We start from the raw sequence: 17795 nt of genomic DNA on the forward strand, positions 1-17795 counted from the left end.
GATAATAGGCTAATAACATCAGCAAATACTTGATACTCTGGGCTTCCATGTCGGTAATGATCACTACCACTGACTGACGTTTGATTTAACTAACATACCTACGTGATATTTGCGGGACTAAACCCAGTCTGCGTCTATATTGTAGAGTTTAGAGTTTAGTCATCTAAATTGGAAGTCAGTATCAAGTAACAAAGACCTGACTGTGTGCGTGTGTGTGTGTGTGTGTGCGTGCATGTGTGTGTTCGCGCGCGCGTGTGTGGGTGTGGGTGTTGGGGTGGGCGAATCAGCAATCCCATGCGTGGGTAGGGGCTTTGGTTTGGTCCCCTCTTACCCTTGGGCCCGAATAAACTCTCAGCAAATGTTCTTGGGGTTAGTGTGTAGGCTCCCCCTCCTGACGTCACGTCTGGAGGCTGGCTGCTCGTGATGCTGACACTGTTAACCTCCAACAGAGAAACTTTCCTGGAGTTCTTAGACTATTCTGACTGCGGACCAAGTTAGTTACTTCCCAGAGGAAGCCGCAGCAGCTCGGAGACTCTCGATGCTATAGGAAGCGGGGCCACATTCACCTCTCCACCCGAGGAACATTTTTATGTGACATCCTCTATTTTAACTTTTCAAAGTTAAGCCAACGTTATTCTTTGGGTAACGTTTGCTCATATAGTGTATTCCAATACCGGGTTGGAGGTCGATACCTATAGGAATATGCTCAGGAATACAAAAGTTTTTGCTACTCTAAAGAAGTGAAAGGATTTTTTTACGGAGCCCAAATTAACCTGGACCCCCGTTTCCAAACTTTACTTCATTCGGCGTCGATATGGCTTGGATTAAATGGGGCCTATTATTTTCCTTTGGTCTGTTTCTCTCTCTGGTATGTGTGTCAGCGGAGCAGCAGAAGGGCCGGAGCGGCTTCAGAAGGTTGTACGTGCTCCAGCCCGGGCCGGGGCCAGGGTCGGGTTCGGCTGGAGCGTACGGCGGGGTGCGAGTCAGTTCCATCTCGACGCGTCATGGCGCGGCTGGGCATCCGCACACGTACAACGTGGAGCTCACAGCCAACTTCGGCGGCCAGGTCCGGACCCGCAGGATGGGGAACCAAGCGGCTTCAGTCCCATCGTTTAGTCAGGAGCAGCCAGCCGTCCTACAGACTGGACAGGAACAGAGCCAGCAGAAGCAGTTTCTGAAGCTGTCCGGGTAAGAGACTCTCTTAAGACGGAAGAATGTATGCGGGGGGGGGGGGGGGTGAAGTTAATGACTTCCTGTCAGCTTTTATCATAGACCAAACAGGCACCAGGCAGTTAAAATTTGTGAAAAGTATCTTAAAGTCACTTGGACACTGATGTAATATAGGCTATACTATCATACCCTCACCTTATCTTCATGGCACGGACCGTATTCATGACAGGGACCGTATATATTCTGCAAGTTGGTAAAAACCGTGTTTGGGTTGGTCTTTCCCTGAGAGTAGACTATTCAAGCACACAGATTGCTCCAGTGTTATCGGGGCTGACTTTTCATCGACACTAAAGAGTTTGCTTGCAAACTAACTAGGCTTTTCATCCTGTTTAATGAACTATATGGTGCTGGAATAGATTAATACTGATTATATTGTCTAATTGCATTTGGTGAATAACAGATGCAGTTATTCTTAACTCAAAGACATATGAGCTTCAGCCTTAAAGAGTAATTGACTGAGAAAACCAGGGATTCAGTGGGGAGAATGTCTATGAGCAAGCAGACAGCATTCAAAAGTATTCTGTTGGCTGGCCTAAGCATTTCTAGTGTCCAAAGTAGAATGTGAATTAATGTATAAATCACTGCATTACAGTGTGTTATTCTGAATGTAGTGTAAGTATATCAGTGGGAATATGGTGTACTGCAATGTCACATCAATTTGCATACAAAATCATTGTTTTACAGTTGTAAAGGCCCTGCACACTCTGGGTACACCCACACTCTTGTTTTCACTTATTTTGCCTAATTAAACCTTCCCTATGGACTGTGTGGGTGGGTACAGATTGTTGTTCATTGTTCTCTTCCTGACCCTGCTATTAGGCTATGTTCACATCCCATGCATGCGCACATTGCCTGTTGCTATCATTCAGTGTTGGCACCTCACGGAATGGTAAAAATAAGGAGAGCAGCTTCGTTTGCCCTCTTTTGTTACCCTCTCGTTCTCACTCTGATCCTCATTGTCTGTATTGTCTGCTAACCTCCACAACAAATAATCCTCGATGTGTATGCTGTCGCAGCTATGTCATCCATGTTTATGATGTGACTTTCACAAATTAAGCTTTTGTTATTCTTGAATGCATGCGGCTAACTTTTCAGTTAAAGCTGTGCTTGTGTGGAAGTATAGGACCTCAGCAGTGTTTACACTGGAGCTCAATACATGTCACTTACAAACATAAATGTAAACTGTCAAACAAAAAGATTGGATCTGACAAAAAATTAGAATTGAGCATTAAAACCTGTAATGTGAATGTTGCCTTAGATTGCTGCACCTGATAGGGCAGGGAAATTAACATCTTTTGTCTTTTTTTATTGTTTCATTGAGTTTGGTGACCTCATGTAAGTCCATCATAGCTCCACCCAACTTCAACATGAGCAGAATTTTAAAGGGACTATATCTTAAGTATTTGCAATCAGTACAAGTCAATGTTAGCATTAACAGCTGTTTACTTACCAGTCTAGAAGAAATTCGCGAGTTCAGCGTCGACTTCATTCCTTTACTCGCCAATAGCTTACATCAGTGGTGGAAAGCAACGGCAATGTGAAGTCTTGTTTTGCTTCTATTTCTATAATTTTTCTTTGCCACCGAATGTGGTTTCTTGCTGGGAGTGGGTGGTGGTGGTGGTGATAATGGTCACTTTACCAAGAGCTTTAGGCATCATTGCATTTACTGTTCAGTACCTTCAACATGATTGACAAGAGTGCCACTTCTTCAACCTTTCATGTTAAAATGAGGGCAGACTGAATGCTACAGGGACTTACTATCTCCTCTTGAGGAACAAAGTGGTATTATGAGACGGGGCAGGCCGAGGCTAGATGATTAGCATGCTAGCTACAGTAGATATCTCTGCAACACAATACATAGACATTCAACATAACTTCAAAACTGTTATTTCTTTACATTGTTTTGATAATTTTTCATAAATTTTTGAATGTTTTAAACTAAAATACTTACATATAGCACCTTTTAATAGACCTTTTTCAATTTATTATAAAGCACATTTATAATAACATTAACAATGGCTCTGTTCTAAACAATGAAAGTGATGCCGTGGTCACACCACAAAGTGACAATGCCTTGTCCAGACAAAATAGGTGGGGGCCAGAAACTCGTAAGACAGCTCCCGGAGCTTCTCTCTATTTTTTTCTCCCTACTGTTCTGTTTACTTGCTCATGGCATTTCGTTCACCATTGTATACCATTTTCAATTAGGTAGTGGTACTCACAACCTCGAAGACGAACATCCAGAAGCTGCCAGATGCTTAAAACTGGGTGATCATTAACAACCCAGGCAGGTGGAGAAAGATCGGTCGGAGGGCACAAAGAGCTGGTAGAAACTGGCTTCTCATCTACCTTGGTAATTTGAATGTCTTCAGCAGAAAGCCAAACACTCTGACCTGGTTGGTAGTCTACAGGGTCCGGTGGCAGTCAGCGATGCGCCAGTTATGGTGTCAATGGAGTACGGTGGAGCGCACGTCCCTCCATACCTTGTGACAGTAGCAGAGATGGGCTTGAGCAATGTGATGGTAATTTCCTCCTCCTGAGAAGGGAACAAAAGGGGGTTGATAGCCCCAGCAACATTCGAAAGGTGACATACAGGTTGCAGAGCTGGTCAGGGAGTTTTGGGCACATTCAATCCAGAGTAGTTGAGTTCTCCAGGACAATAAATGTGAGGCTGAGACAAGGCAAAGAGCAACCTCAATTGGCTTGCTCTGGATTGGCTTGCTCCATCTGGCTGTTAGTCTGTGGGTGGTAACCTGAAGAGAGACTTGATGAAGCCCCGAGTGCTTGACAGAAGGAGTTCCAAACTTGAGAGGTGAACTTGGGTCCCCAGTCAGAGACCTTATCCTGGGGGATTCCATGATGGCAGAAAACATGTTGAACTAGGAGGTCGGTGGTCTCAAGGGCTGTAGGGAGTTTTGGGAGAGCCACAAAATGCACAGCTTTGGAAACTCTGTCCACAATGGTAAGTATAACTGTGTTACCTTGGGAGGGAGGTAGACCAGTCTCTATATGAGTCAATAGGGCTATATCAGGACTATATGAGTCTAAGGGTGACCGGGGGACTGGCATGGGACGAAACAGCCTAGCAGGTGGCTGGTGGATGGCACACAATACAGGCAGAAACATAAGCACGGGTGTCAGCATCCATGGTAGGCCACGAGAACTGTCGGTTTAGGAGAGTGAGGGCTACAAAAAAATTTCTACAGCACTGAAGGTTCTCAAGAGCACAGTGGCCTCCACAATTCTTAGATAGAAGAAGTTTGGAACAACCAGAACTCTTCCTAGGGCTGGCTGCCCAGCCAAACTGAGCATGGGGGGAAAAGGGCCTTTGGTAAGAGAGGTGACGAAGAACCTGGAGGTCACTCTGGCTGAGCCCCAGGGATCCTGTGTGGAGATGGGAGAAACTAACAGGACAGCCATCCCTGCAGCACTCCACTGATCTGAGCTTTAGGGTAGAGTGGCCAAATGGAAGCCTTTCCTCAGTGAGAGCCCTCTTGGAGTTTACAAAAACCCCCTAAAAGACTCTCATACTATGAGAAATAAGATTCTCTGGTCAAGATTGAACTGTTTGGCCTCAATTCTAAGCATCATGCCTGGAGTAAACCAGGCATTGCTCATCATCTGCCCAATACCATCCCAACGTTGATAGATGATGGTGGCAGAATCATGCTGTTGGGGCGATTTTCAGTAGCAAGGACTGGGAGACTTGTCAGGTTTGAGGGAAAGCTGAATGGAGCAAAGTACAGAGATATCCTGTCTTTTAAAACTTGGTCCAGAGCACTGAGGACCTCAGACTGGGCTAAAGTTTCACCTTCCAACAGGACAGTGACCCTAATCACACAGGAAAGACAATGCAGGAGTGGCGTAGTGACAACTCTGTGAATTTCCTAGAGTTGCCCAGCCAGAGCCCTGTCTTGAACCCAATCTAACATCTCTGGAAAGACCTGAAAGGGGCTGTCCACCGACGGTCCCCAAATCCAGGTGTGCAAAAGGTTGTCATGGCATACCCAAGAAGACTTGAGAATGTAACTGCTGCCAAAGGAGCTTCAACTAAGTACTGAGTAAAGGGTCTGAATACTTATGTCAATGTGATATTTCAGTTTTTCCTTTTTAATAAATTGTCAGACATTCCAAAAATGTTTTATTCTTTGTCATTATGGGGTATTGAGTGTAGATTGATGAGGGAAAACATGAATTTAAATGATTTTAAGATGAGGCTAAAGGGGGGGCTGTTTTATGGCCCCCTTGACTTTTCCTTAATGCATGTTGTATATCATAGCTGAATGAGTGGTGACTTAGATTTAAAAAACATGGTAGCTATTTTGTAAATAGCCAAGTCTTTTTAAATAAATCACAGGCAAGAACTGGGCAACTTGAAAATGCAGTGCTGTTTCACATTTGACTCTGAAGTGAAGTGCTTCTTACCAGTATATGAACAGCCTTCCCCTATCCAAGTTGGTTCAACCACTGCAAATAAGTTTCCAAACTATGGAAAACATTGTAGTGTTCACTCGCATCACTTCATTCAGACTGACACCGTGACACAGGTCAAACCATTTTTGGTGGTCCTGTATGAATGGGTCAGTGCGTTTTGGCTGATCCTTCCTTCACAAGTCTGTTCTCAGCTTTAGTGACCATGATCTGTATTTATCAAATTTCTAGGAATTACAATTAAGAATGCTCTAAAGTAACAACTTAAGAGGAAAAATGTTCTTTGCTGAGTATAAGCAATAAGACATATTTATCAAATGACTTCTTCCTACTTACAGTCAAATGTAAAGGTAACTTTTAAGATCACCTCTCAAGTGATCATGATTGATGTGTTTGCTCAGAGAAGGAATAGCCATCAGAGATACACATTGACCCTACATCTGCTATATTGTACATTCTCTTCAAGAAATCCTCTCAGTTTTTTCAGTGGTATGTTGTTCTGCAAGAACATGTACACTACTGGTCAAAAATTTTAGAACACTACTATTTTTGCAGTTTTCACTGGACTTTACGTAGTTTGTATATCTCAACGTTTCTGAAATTAAAGCATAGAGCAAATAAAATTGGAGATTTAAAAAAGGAATGATGGAATCTTATTGTTGAACTAAATTTAATCATAATTTTAGACTAATTGAACAGCCGAACACACTTATCATTCACACACTTATCACTTATGACTTATCTTTCTACAATGTAAATCAAATATTGTTCGGAAATTTTGTCCCAACACTGTTGCAGAAGGTCCCACAAATATGTTGCACTTGCAGGTTGGTTTGCTTTCACTTTCTGTCCAGTTCATCCCAAAGCAGCTCGATGGGTTTTGAGTCTGGAGACTGTGTTGTTCCTCCATCATTTGTACCCACTGTCTAGTTCTTATGTTTTTGGTCATTATCTTGGTTGGTCACTGTCAACCCATTACTTGATCCCTTAAAATTTTATAACTCTGAAATTTAAATGATCAGTTTTTAGTGACCTAAATTTGTTTATCACCTCTCAGAGTTTACTGCTGAACTTTTAAACCATTTAAAGGTTATTCACTAGACTTAAACTTCTTAAATTTCAATAAAAACTGTAAAAATGGGTGTGTTCTAAAACTTTTGACTAGTAGTGTATAAATATATATTTTTCAAAACATTTCATTCAGTTTTGTTTGTGAAAAATCTTTAAATCTCTTGGAATAATTACCATGGGAAATGAACGGTCTAATATATTTATTATGTGTAAATATATAAATAAGGATTAAATAATAGGAGATTGGCTGAAATCAAAACAAAACTCTACTGTAAGACAATCTGCTGTTCTTAGACAAGGTATGTCAGAGAAATCCTAAAATAAAGAGAATTCAGTACCACACTGAAAAGTGCAGACAGTGAAGATGCTTAGACAATGATTGTAAATCAAATCAATGTTTAATTTATTTTTATTTGTTTGTTTGAAATCCTTATAAGTGCCCGCCCCCCCAAAAAAAGAAAAAAAATTGGTGTAACATACTTTCAAATGTTCAATTATGATTATTATTATCTCACAGAAAACAAAGGTGCGATCATATCTATTTCTGTACTGAAGTGTACTCTTAAACTTAAGAGATGACTGGAGCTCGCTTACATTTCAGAACATTTTTAACTCATATGAAGTTTTATAAATAGTTGTCATTCTTTTGTTTGTGAGTAAAAGTGAAGGATTTTTCCATTTATTCTTCAGTTAAGTCCAAAATTTTACTTTTAGCAGTTTTGATAAACAAGACACAAGCATCTGTATTAGAGATGAATGATATTCTGATATTCACATTTAAACTATATTTAAGAGAGAGATAGAGAGAGAGAGAGAGAATAAATGTGCATGTGTGACAGTGTGTGGATTAGCGAGAGAGGGTCAGTGTTTGATTGACATTTTTATTCATTTGAAACTAAACAACTTGAAACTAAAACTAACCTAATTTGGTAATTGTGCAATGTAATTCAGGATGAGACTGGCTTTATAGTTGTGCAGTAAGGGGTTACAGCGTAGTGACAAAGACTACACATGTAGCACCTCCTAACAAATATAACTGAAAATTGTGGTTACAGCTGCTACAAAGATACCACCTGATACTGCAAGAACTGTGATTTCTCCTATAAGTTCCTGCCCTCCACAAAAGGGTCTTTTTGGAATACTATCCAGCTCTGATAAATAGGATCAGGTGTCTAATCTATTTACTAGACACTGGATCTTAGAGATTCAAAAGATCAACAAACTCAGAATAACTTTTTATGCACAAATATGTACAAAACCATCTCCCTATTTCTTTAAGAAAACTATTTCAGGCTAAACTCTCACTTCCATAAGTACACAACACCCACAGGTTAGAACTTCATTATTTACAGCTTCCAACAGCCTGACTCAGTCACGTCTCTGTGGACCTTTTCAAAACCTAATTTTTGGAATAAATCTAAGTTTGCGACATTCAGGTTGGCTTTTCAAGGGTAACAAACCTACCCCAATAAACACTACACCTCTGTAACCTTGGTATCATAGAAAATCCCTGCCTTCCCAGTCATATTTAGTAACACAAGGCCAAACCACATCTCATGAGCTCCGTGTTTGGGATGGCATTTAAGTCTGGAAAATATCCAGTGAGAACTGGTGGAGCCTGGCAGATTTGTGCCAAAAATCAGATAACTATGGTGGAATATTTATATGATGTGACTTGGCCTGTTTCCTACCTCTAATATATTCAGAAACAGACTCCTGTGTAAAAAATAGAAGTAAAGACCAATGACAACCCAGCAAAAGGTTTATTCGTCCAGTCAGCTGTAGAATGAGTTGATGCGGACATGTGAGTAAGGGACATAACTATAAGTCATCTAATGTACAGTCTAATTGAAATAACATATCTCCAAAGGTAAAAGACTGTTTAGTTTTGCCAGAGCAAAGTGAAAGTTGCGGGCTGGCCTTGTAGTTTGGTTGGGATCTTCAAGTACAACTCAACTCTTAATCTTGATATAAATTCAGTAGAAGAAAGAGAAAGGAGGAGAGAGACTCACATCAATCAGTCTGGGTTTCTTTCTGTTGCCATTGTGTTGCATGTCTGAATCTTTGAGTGTCTGCTTGTATCATCTGCCTATGGTTGATTTCTGTTTGCAGGGTGAATGTCTGTGGAGGACAGTGCTGTTATGGATGGAGTGAAGCCCAGGGATCGCAGCGATGCACAAAGCGTAAGTGCACACTAAAGTCCTTTCAACACAACGTCTTCACATTAATACAGCAACTCCAGTCTACACATCACAAAAATGGCTGCTAGCCAAAGGGCTCCCAGCACCCAAACTATGTTATTTACAATGCTTGACATCAGCTTTGAAACAGTTTAGTGTCAAAGAAAACAAGAGGAAGTACAGCAACACACTCTTCTCTTGATTTAGTGTCTTTTTTCAAATGTGTTATACTAAATAAGAATAAATTCTTATAACTTACTCCCTTATGTTGTATAGAAATTTCTACAATATTCTTTATGATGAAAATGGGACATGTAATGAAGGAAATAGAAATTAAGAATTTATAAAGTTCTTGTTAACCTTTAAAGCCTTCTGTCAGTATCAATCTACTTTGCCCTTGTCAGGGCAATCTGTAAATTTGTAAAAAAAAGTGTAAATCCAATTGTCATAAATGTTAATTGATTCTGATACAGGAGGCCTGCAAAGGAGTTGCAACTTCACCCTGCTCTCCTATGAAAGCACAATTATCTTTGAATTTTGGAGCATCATGAGGGAACAGTGTTCCTTCCTGTAGTACTTGCTCGCCATGTATTGTGTATCTCCTGATTGATTTTACATCTGCAAATTTCTCTCACTATTGTTGCCCTCTGTTTTACAGTTACATAAGGTTGGCATGTAGGGAGAATGTCTAAACAGTAGACTGTAGGCTTTTTTTTTTCAAGAAAATCATATTCTTTCATTTTATTTTTGTTCTCAAGGACAGCGTCCGCCTTGAACAGCTTCTGAATGGAAGGAAAGAGTTAGCTTTCTCAAACCTCTGCCCATTAACACGTATCATATAAGATGCAGCAAGTTGCAATCTCTGACTGTACATTTTCATAAAAAACTCAGTATGATAACTCAACACTGTCTCCTACAAACATCATTCTCCTAGGCATTGTTTTTTTGGTTTGCCCAGTACATGCGCATAGAGGTAGTTGGTGTGGACAATGGGTATATAAAACCACAGGACTGATGATGTGTCCTACATTTGGTTAGGTTCAGGTTGCTAGAACATTTTGATATAAAGTATGGGACATTTTCAGTATTAAACTAATACAACAGCCTTTACTACCCTTGACCAAGTGCTTTGAGTTACATAATTTACAGCAACCACATTAATGTTCTTCATCCTTTGTTGCGGGAGGCACAGTGGTGCAGTGGTTACAAGCTACTGGGTTTGAATCTGGCTGGGGGATTCATATGTGGAGTTTGTTCACCCTGCGCCTGTATGGGTTTCTTACCAAAGTCCAAAGACAAGCAAGTTACATTAATCTGTGATTCTAAATTATCCACTTTGGTGAGATTGTGAGTATGAGTGGCTGTCTGTCTATGTATGCCCTGTCACAGTCCAGGGTATACCATGCCTCCCACCCGGTGTGAACTTGGATAGGCTCCAGCTCCTGTGACACTTCAAAGGATAAGTGGGTATAGATAATGGGTGGATGGATTATTTATTTAACACAAGTGGCTATTTTAGGAAAAACAAACTTTGCAGACACGTTCACTTTGGAAATCTGGGAACTTTGCAGATATATGTTATTTTAAAAGATAACACAAAAAGTTAAACTCTTCAGCACCATAGATTGCCTAAATGAAACTGCTCTAGAGTACTGTGAGCTTGTACTTGCTTCTAACTTCAAAAACTATAAATTTCAAAAAAAATTCTCACGGCTCAGGTTTTTTGCTAATTATCAATAGGGTTTGCATTGTGGTACACTGGCCTTGACTATAGTTTAATAACAGCTTGGATATAAATTAATAAGATAAATTAAGAAAAAAAATTTAGCCCGACTGATATATTGGTAGGCCAATTTTCTCAGCCGATATTGACTTACTTGTTGTGGTGTACTAATATGAAAACTTTTTTTTTTAACTGAACATAATGCAGAAAAAGATGGTTGGAGTAATTTAGAAATGGTGACATAAATACATATACATAAATATCAGTTTCCAAGCAGTTTCAACTACAGGTGTATTGTTCTTATATACAAATGTTCATAATTAAGAAAATATTGGTAAAACCTTGCATGCCATCAGGTGGGTAGCATGCATAGTTGTAAGTTTGTGCATATGAATATATACACAAGTAATGCATATGCATAAATTAAGATCAAATGAGCATTTCATGAATGCGTCATGAGAATACTGCTATTAGACCGCCCGACTGGCAATAGCACATGTCTAAGAGTGAGAGAGAAACAGAAAAAGACTTTAAATAAATAAGGCCTTTTGGCCCAGATCCACTGGCCAGATCACTGTCTTATTTGCAGAGTCTTGCCAAGTTGTTGTTTAAGAAGTAAACAGCCTTTCTCCAGTGCTGTGCCCATCTGTGAAAGTTTCTAGAGGGAAAGACTGCTTATGTTCTCTGTAGAGCACCAGGTGTCCTCCATGTTATGTGTTTAATAATTCTCACATTGCCTGGCTCTGTCGCTCTCTAGCCTTTCAATTGTACTCTAGGAGGTCTGTCACCTTCATTGTGGTGTCTTCCATTACAGAGTAGCACTGTGGAGAAGTGTCTGAATCACATTTACCATTAAAATGAAACAGCATAAGAAAAGGTGGTGCTAGACGTGTGGTGACGTAGTGACTTTTACTGTGAGGCTTGGGGACCTGCTAAACCTAGAGAGCTAAGTACTAACATGCTACCCACCCGGTAGCATGCTATCGATAATCACCCCCAATAGCTCTCTGAGCTAGTTAGCTTTCTATCTTTGTTAGTAAGCTAGTTTGCCTGATCAAGGCAAAACGTTCACTGTAACTGTCTGCACACCATCCCTCTCACGTGGACCAACTGATACTCCAGAAGAGCAAGGTTACACAAAAGTGAACACAGGTAAGAGGTTAAAATAGCTTTTTCTTTTTTGGATTCTCTGGTGCTCTGTTTCTTCAAAGTCCAGCACTGCATATATGTTTGCTATTGGTCAATGGTGCAATTGTGTATCAGAAGTTCACTAACTCGACTTGATGCAAAAGATTAATGCAGATTTTCTTAGCTGTCATGAGTGAATGCACTTCTAACAGTGATTCCTTTGAAACCATCTGATTTCACCATAGAACATCAGATGGAACTTGAGATGGAACACAAGATTGACAGGTGGATAGGTGCCAGTGTTTCCCCCTATATGAATTATGAGAGCTGCAGCTGAAATTTCACAGGATTCATTAATATTCACTACGAAATACAACCTCTGCATCTGACTGGGGCTCGTCTGAAATGAAGGGGACCCTACCACATACCGACAAACAAATACATGCACACACAGTGACATCAGTGTTTACCAGTCCAACACAGGCTATTCGCAGGTGCATGTGTAGCACCTGCGAATAGCCTGCCTTCCCAGCCAATTCACTCAGGAGTAGCGACATACGGTGACAAGGTACACCTACTCTCTTCTAATGTAAAGTATTTTGCTTACCTAATTTCTTTGGTAATGGCAGTAGAAATACAACTACCAGGTACTTAATAAATATACAGTAAGTAACTTTGTGTTAAACAAAGTGAATGTTTCCAAAGGTCCATGGTGAACTGATTGTTACATAGGTAGAGAGCTACTAAATGGTTAATAGCTAATCCTGTTAGGCTACACATATACACTATTCCGTACACTGAATAATACCTGCACATTCTGCATTAATTATACAGTCTAATTAGACACATTGTGCAGAGATGTACCAAATTAGTGACATACTGACATTCTGAAGGGAATATTATGGAAACTTGTGCAAACATTTTACTTCTGTTTGGCTGGCACCCCGTGTGATCAGGATATGACTAAATTTAAATTGTTTGTGTATGTTTTTGCACATAAAATAAAAATTTGTGCTGAAACAATTTTTGAGAAGTTAAATATTAAATTTTTTTTGTATGGGGCGTTTATGTCAGCTCCTCATTAATACCCTAATAACTCCAAAGTGGTGTTATTTATTTGGACATCATTTGTGCACATTAGTGCAACTAAAACAAACATCTGTGCTTTATTACTGATCAAATTATCACAATTTATTCATCTAATGCGTATCTAATGTGCAGATAACTTAAGCAAAAAGGTTTTGCTTGCACAAATGTGCACAAAAAATGTGTCACGACTTTGGAGTCATTTGGATATTAATGGGGTGCTGAGGCCTATGCTTTAAAATGTAATGTTTAATTTCTCAAAAACAGTGCAAGTACAGGTGTTTATTTTGCCTGCACAAATGTGCACAAATGAATCACAGTGGTTTTATTAATATCATATAGGGTGCCAACTTCAAAGAGATATAAACTTAGACTAAACTGGTGCCACTTCATCCTGTACACTTATTTTGTTAGTCACATTATATTTGAATTTTCATGAGTCTAAAAGACTGGCTCAATAAGTTTATAGTATCTATTTGTATTTATCAAGAGAAAGAGTATATTAATTTTTCTGTACTGAAGGATTTCATAATTTCACATTTATTATTACAGCTATCTGGGCCTCCAGAGCCTTCGAGCGTCAAAATTTAATTCGCACACTTGACAAAGCAAACATGAATAAGCCTATCGCTAATGATTCTAAGGTTGTTTTAAGCTGTTTCACGTAGCACGTAAATACGGGTCTGGTTTTCTGTGGTCATAGACACATGTACAACAGCATTGCCGCTGAAAAAAATCCTTTGGGAAACATTCTGTGCCCTTTCAGCAGTACTGTAAATGCACTAAAGGACTGTCATGGTGAAAAGGGAACTCAGCTTGAAGACAAAGCACTGAATTTACTGATTGATTAGTAAATTCCAACTCATGGAATTTACTCATGAGTTTTTGATAATCACAAAGGAATAAGATCATGGATATAAGCAACTGAAAGTTATCTTTGCAGGGTGTCTGGGCTCATTCTTAGACACATGGTGGGGAGCTCATATCTCAGGAAGGAGCTCGGAATAGTATTCAGTCAGACCTGGATTCCTCATTGGAGATACTTTGGGCAGACCCAGAAAACGCTGAAGGGATTACATAAACCACCTGTCCTGGGAAAACCTTGGGATCTTCCAGGAAGAGCTGTAGTGCATAGCTATGTATCTGGCCTGCCTTGTTTAGTCCCCTGCCAGTCAACCATACCCAGATAAGCGGTGGAAACTGTATATTGGCTGGGCTCGGTGGGGAGGGTGAGTAAGGTCACCCTGTTCTGTCCAACCCTTTGTGTGAGATGCAAGAGATACCTCTTTTATTACTCACGTTTTCGTTCTTTCAGGTGGGAATCTTTGAGCATCCCATAATTCGAGCATTAGTGTCACTATTCTATTCAGCTGGGATTCTGATGTGTTGTTATTAGAGTAACATTCTCTCTCCAGATAATGGAAAACAGCAATATGACAAATTAAAGGAACAACCAACATAAATTGTCTTAGTATTGTGTTGGGACACCGTGTGCCAGCAGAACAGCTATAGTGCACCTTGGCATTGATTCTAGAAGTCTCTGGAACTCTACTCAAGGGATGGAAAACATTCTTCCAAAAGATCTTCCCTCCTTTGGTGTTTTGATAATGGTGCTGGAGAGCGCTCTCTAACACATAGGTCCAAAATCTGCCATTGGTGTTCAGTTGGATTGAGAACTGGTGTCTGTGAAGACCATAGCATGTGATTCACATAAGTTTCGTACTCATCAAACCATTCAGTGACCCCTCAGACCCGAGGGGTCATTCCCATAAGGATAGAAATGTTTCATCATAGATAAAGGTGATCACTCAGAACAACTTTGTATTGATTTGCAGTGACCGTTCCCTCTAAGGAGACAAGTGGACCCAAACCATGCCAGCAAAATGCACCCCATAGCATAACAGAGCCACTGGATCCCTCACTGTAGGGGTCAAGCATTCAGGTCTGTCCCGTTTTCTTGGTGTACGCAACACATGCACTTGCCATCTACCCATATGTCTTTTTCCACATATCTGTTGACTAGTGCCTAAGGTTTTTGCACCACTGAACTCTCAACATTCATATTTTTAATGGGGGATTTATGCACTGCAACCCTACCATAATATCCATCTATATGTAATTGTCAACAGACTGTTCTTGCTTACACAGTCTGATTACGTCCTGCATTGACATTCTCAGTCACCTGAGGAAGAGTTGCTCTTCTGTTTTTCCTTACAGATCAAACTAATCCATGAGCATCATAGTTGTCAAATGTGGGCTGTCGACCATAATTTCCGACCCTATTTACTGTTGTCTTTCCCATAGATCTAAATTCAGATGTCAATTTAGTCACTGTTCATATTGAAACACCAGCAAGATGATCAGTCTTTATGACTGAGGCTCCTGCCTTCTGTGCCCTAACAATGAATCCTCTTAAAAAGTCACTTTTCCTCTTGTCATTTTGATACAAAATCACAATCAACTGGGCCTGCCCAGCATTTGTATACATGCCACAGAGCATTAATGGATGTTAATTGCTTAATTGTACCATGCAGTGAACCTGTGTGGAAACATCTGTATTTGTTGTTTCTCCACTCGTTTATTCAGGTTTTTCCTTGAATTTGTCACCTGTCATTATGTGGTATATATAAGGTTTAGAGTAGTAGAACTTTATGGAGATCAACTCAAACTGTGCAATTATGACATGTAGTACTACACAGGGTCCTCCTTTTGTCTTTTCTTTGACTTCCACAATAAAGTAAATGAACAAGAGCCGGATTATGTTGTAGTCTCTGCCTTACACATGGACACAGGAACATTTGAGTCACCATGTATGAAGTCTTCTTTCAGGTTGGCAGTTCAGCCCCCCACCCTCAATTAACCCAACAATGACAAGCTGTCTTTTAATTTTGTAGGAATACATAAAGCATTGAAATTTCACCCTATCCACAGTCTTGCCAATGACAAGTTAAATCTGGGTGATTTTCTGTTATGTCACACATAATACACTCTCAAATGTCTTGACCATGTCTTAAGAGGACTTCAAAAGACATAGCTAGTCACAGATAAAGCAACGATCTGTTTGTCTGTCTTTATATCGTATACCTCGTTAGTCTTGCAGAAGTCAAAACTCTTATTATGGTGGCTTATTATTAATGCTGGTCAGTAAGGAATGTTCCTTGTGTTCCTCCCTGACCACAATAAATAAGGTAGAAATGGACAGATGTCCACTAAACAAGCACTTCATTAGGAATTAGGAATTTATAATTTATGCAGTTATCCAAGCAGCCAATCGTGCGGGAGCAGTGCAGTGCATAAAATCCTACAGATACAGGCGAGGAGCTTGAGTTAATGTTCAAATAAAACATCAGAATGGGGAGATATGTAATCTTTGGCCGTGGCATGATCGTTGCTGCCAGATGGGCTGGTTTGAGTATTTCTAAAACTGCTGATATCCTGGGATTTTCAGACACAGCGGTCTCTAGAGTTTACTCAGTATCCTGCCGAAAACAAGCTGCAGTTGATTGGCAGCATGAATGTGCTGACAAATCTGCAGAAATTATATGATGCAATCATGTCAACATGGACCACCCCAAAGGAAGGTTTCTAACACCTTGGAATCCAAGCCACAAAGAACTGATGCTGTTTTAAGAGTAAAATTGTGTATGTGCCCAGTATGTGAATGGTGTTCCTAACGAAGAGCTCAGTGAGTGTATGTTGGACCTTTCTTTGTTGCTGTAGAGCACAGATTGTTTTTGTTTGCTTCTTTTCTTGGCAGCCATAGTTGACAACATGTGATTCAGCTACACAAAACTCCTCTGATTCAGGAGAAATGATCAGGAGACATTGCAATTCCTCCCCCAGACTGGATGAAGTCAGATGTCAGCGGATTATTGAATTGCGGGGCAGAACTGTGCTTTGTCAAATCTGCCGAAAGTGCACACATTTGCGGTTATCTCAGACAAAATGTCTTTGTAGATGAAAATTGTTCATTTTCCTTTCCTGACAGAAAGCAGCCAAGATGTGGATTGCTGCCTCCACTATAACTGGTTATAGATAAACCTAAATAATAAAATTGACACAGGGTTCCTCTACAAGATAGAATCATATCCTTAGTACTGTAACAATGTAGGACCTGCCTTAGTTGACATTAGAGATGCATATTTTAATCGATCTTTATCAACTAAAATAAAGGCGAAGAAATGCCTATCCTTTCTTTACTGAAATGTGTTTTGCTCACTTCAGGCTCCTAGTGTTGCAACCCTGATCTGCTTCATCACAGCCTACGGTGTAGCATTTCACTGCATATGAGAGTGAAAATTTGACTGGGTGAGTGTGAAAAATTATTTTGGTGCACTTGTGTGGGTTCTGACATCCAGCTTTGCAAAATACATGGATTTGCTTAATTTCGTTCTAACTTTCTATTTCTCAGTGGCAAAGAGTAGGGTACAAACATTCTGGTCACAGCTTCTCATTTTTAGCTGGTGACAAAGGTGACATCAACTGTTGCTAATTACTGTGAATTCAGTAAGCAACTTGATAGCCAAAATGATACTTGTTTGTTGTCTGGTTTTTGTGTTTTAAGCAAGCCCATGTTTGTACTCAAGCAAAGATCTTTTGTGAGGGAAGAAGCTCCACTTTGTAACACTGCTGTCTAATCAGAGTGGAGTGAGTTGAGTTTGTGCGGAGTGTTTCTGTAGTTCCAACAACTCCAACAGAGTGAGATGTCCTCCATCTAATGGATTGTGTCACATCATCTCCAATTAAACTTTCATTTAAGTTATGTCAATAATTTAAAATTATAAATTTAATTAATTTCAAAGTAGGAACTTCAGTATTTGGATCAAGTAGTGTGTGTGTCAGATGAGTCACTACAGCTGTTATTTCAATGTGTCAGATACGTATTTAATCAACATTGTAAATATTCTGGACTCATATCTCAGCATCTCCAGATACTCAATACTAAA

General features: G+C 40.0%; 1 protein-coding gene across 5 annotated transcripts in view; it reads left to right on the forward strand.

Moving 5' to 3' along the window:
* The first annotated feature begins 456 nt into the window (after window positions 1-456).
* ltbp1 (latent transforming growth factor beta binding protein 1) overlaps window positions 457-17795 on the forward strand; it is a 188647-nt gene continuing 171308 nt past the window's right edge. For all 5 annotated transcript variants that reach the window (XM_040138966.1, XM_040138968.1, XM_040138969.1 and 2 more), the window contains exons 1-2: window positions 457-1188; window positions 8845-8915. In XM_040138966.1, the coding sequence (XP_039994900.1) occupies window positions 815-1188; window positions 8845-8915 (445 nt within the window). In that variant the 5' untranslated portion in view covers window positions 457-814. The remainder of the gene's footprint in view (window positions 1189-8844; window positions 8916-17795) is intronic.

The sequence above is a fragment of the Xiphias gladius genome, chromosome 11 (assembly GCF_016859285.1).
Source record: "Xiphias gladius isolate SHS-SW01 ecotype Sanya breed wild chromosome 11, ASM1685928v1, whole genome shotgun sequence".
NCBI lineage: Eukaryota > Metazoa > Chordata > Actinopteri > Istiophoriformes > Xiphiidae > Xiphias > Xiphias gladius.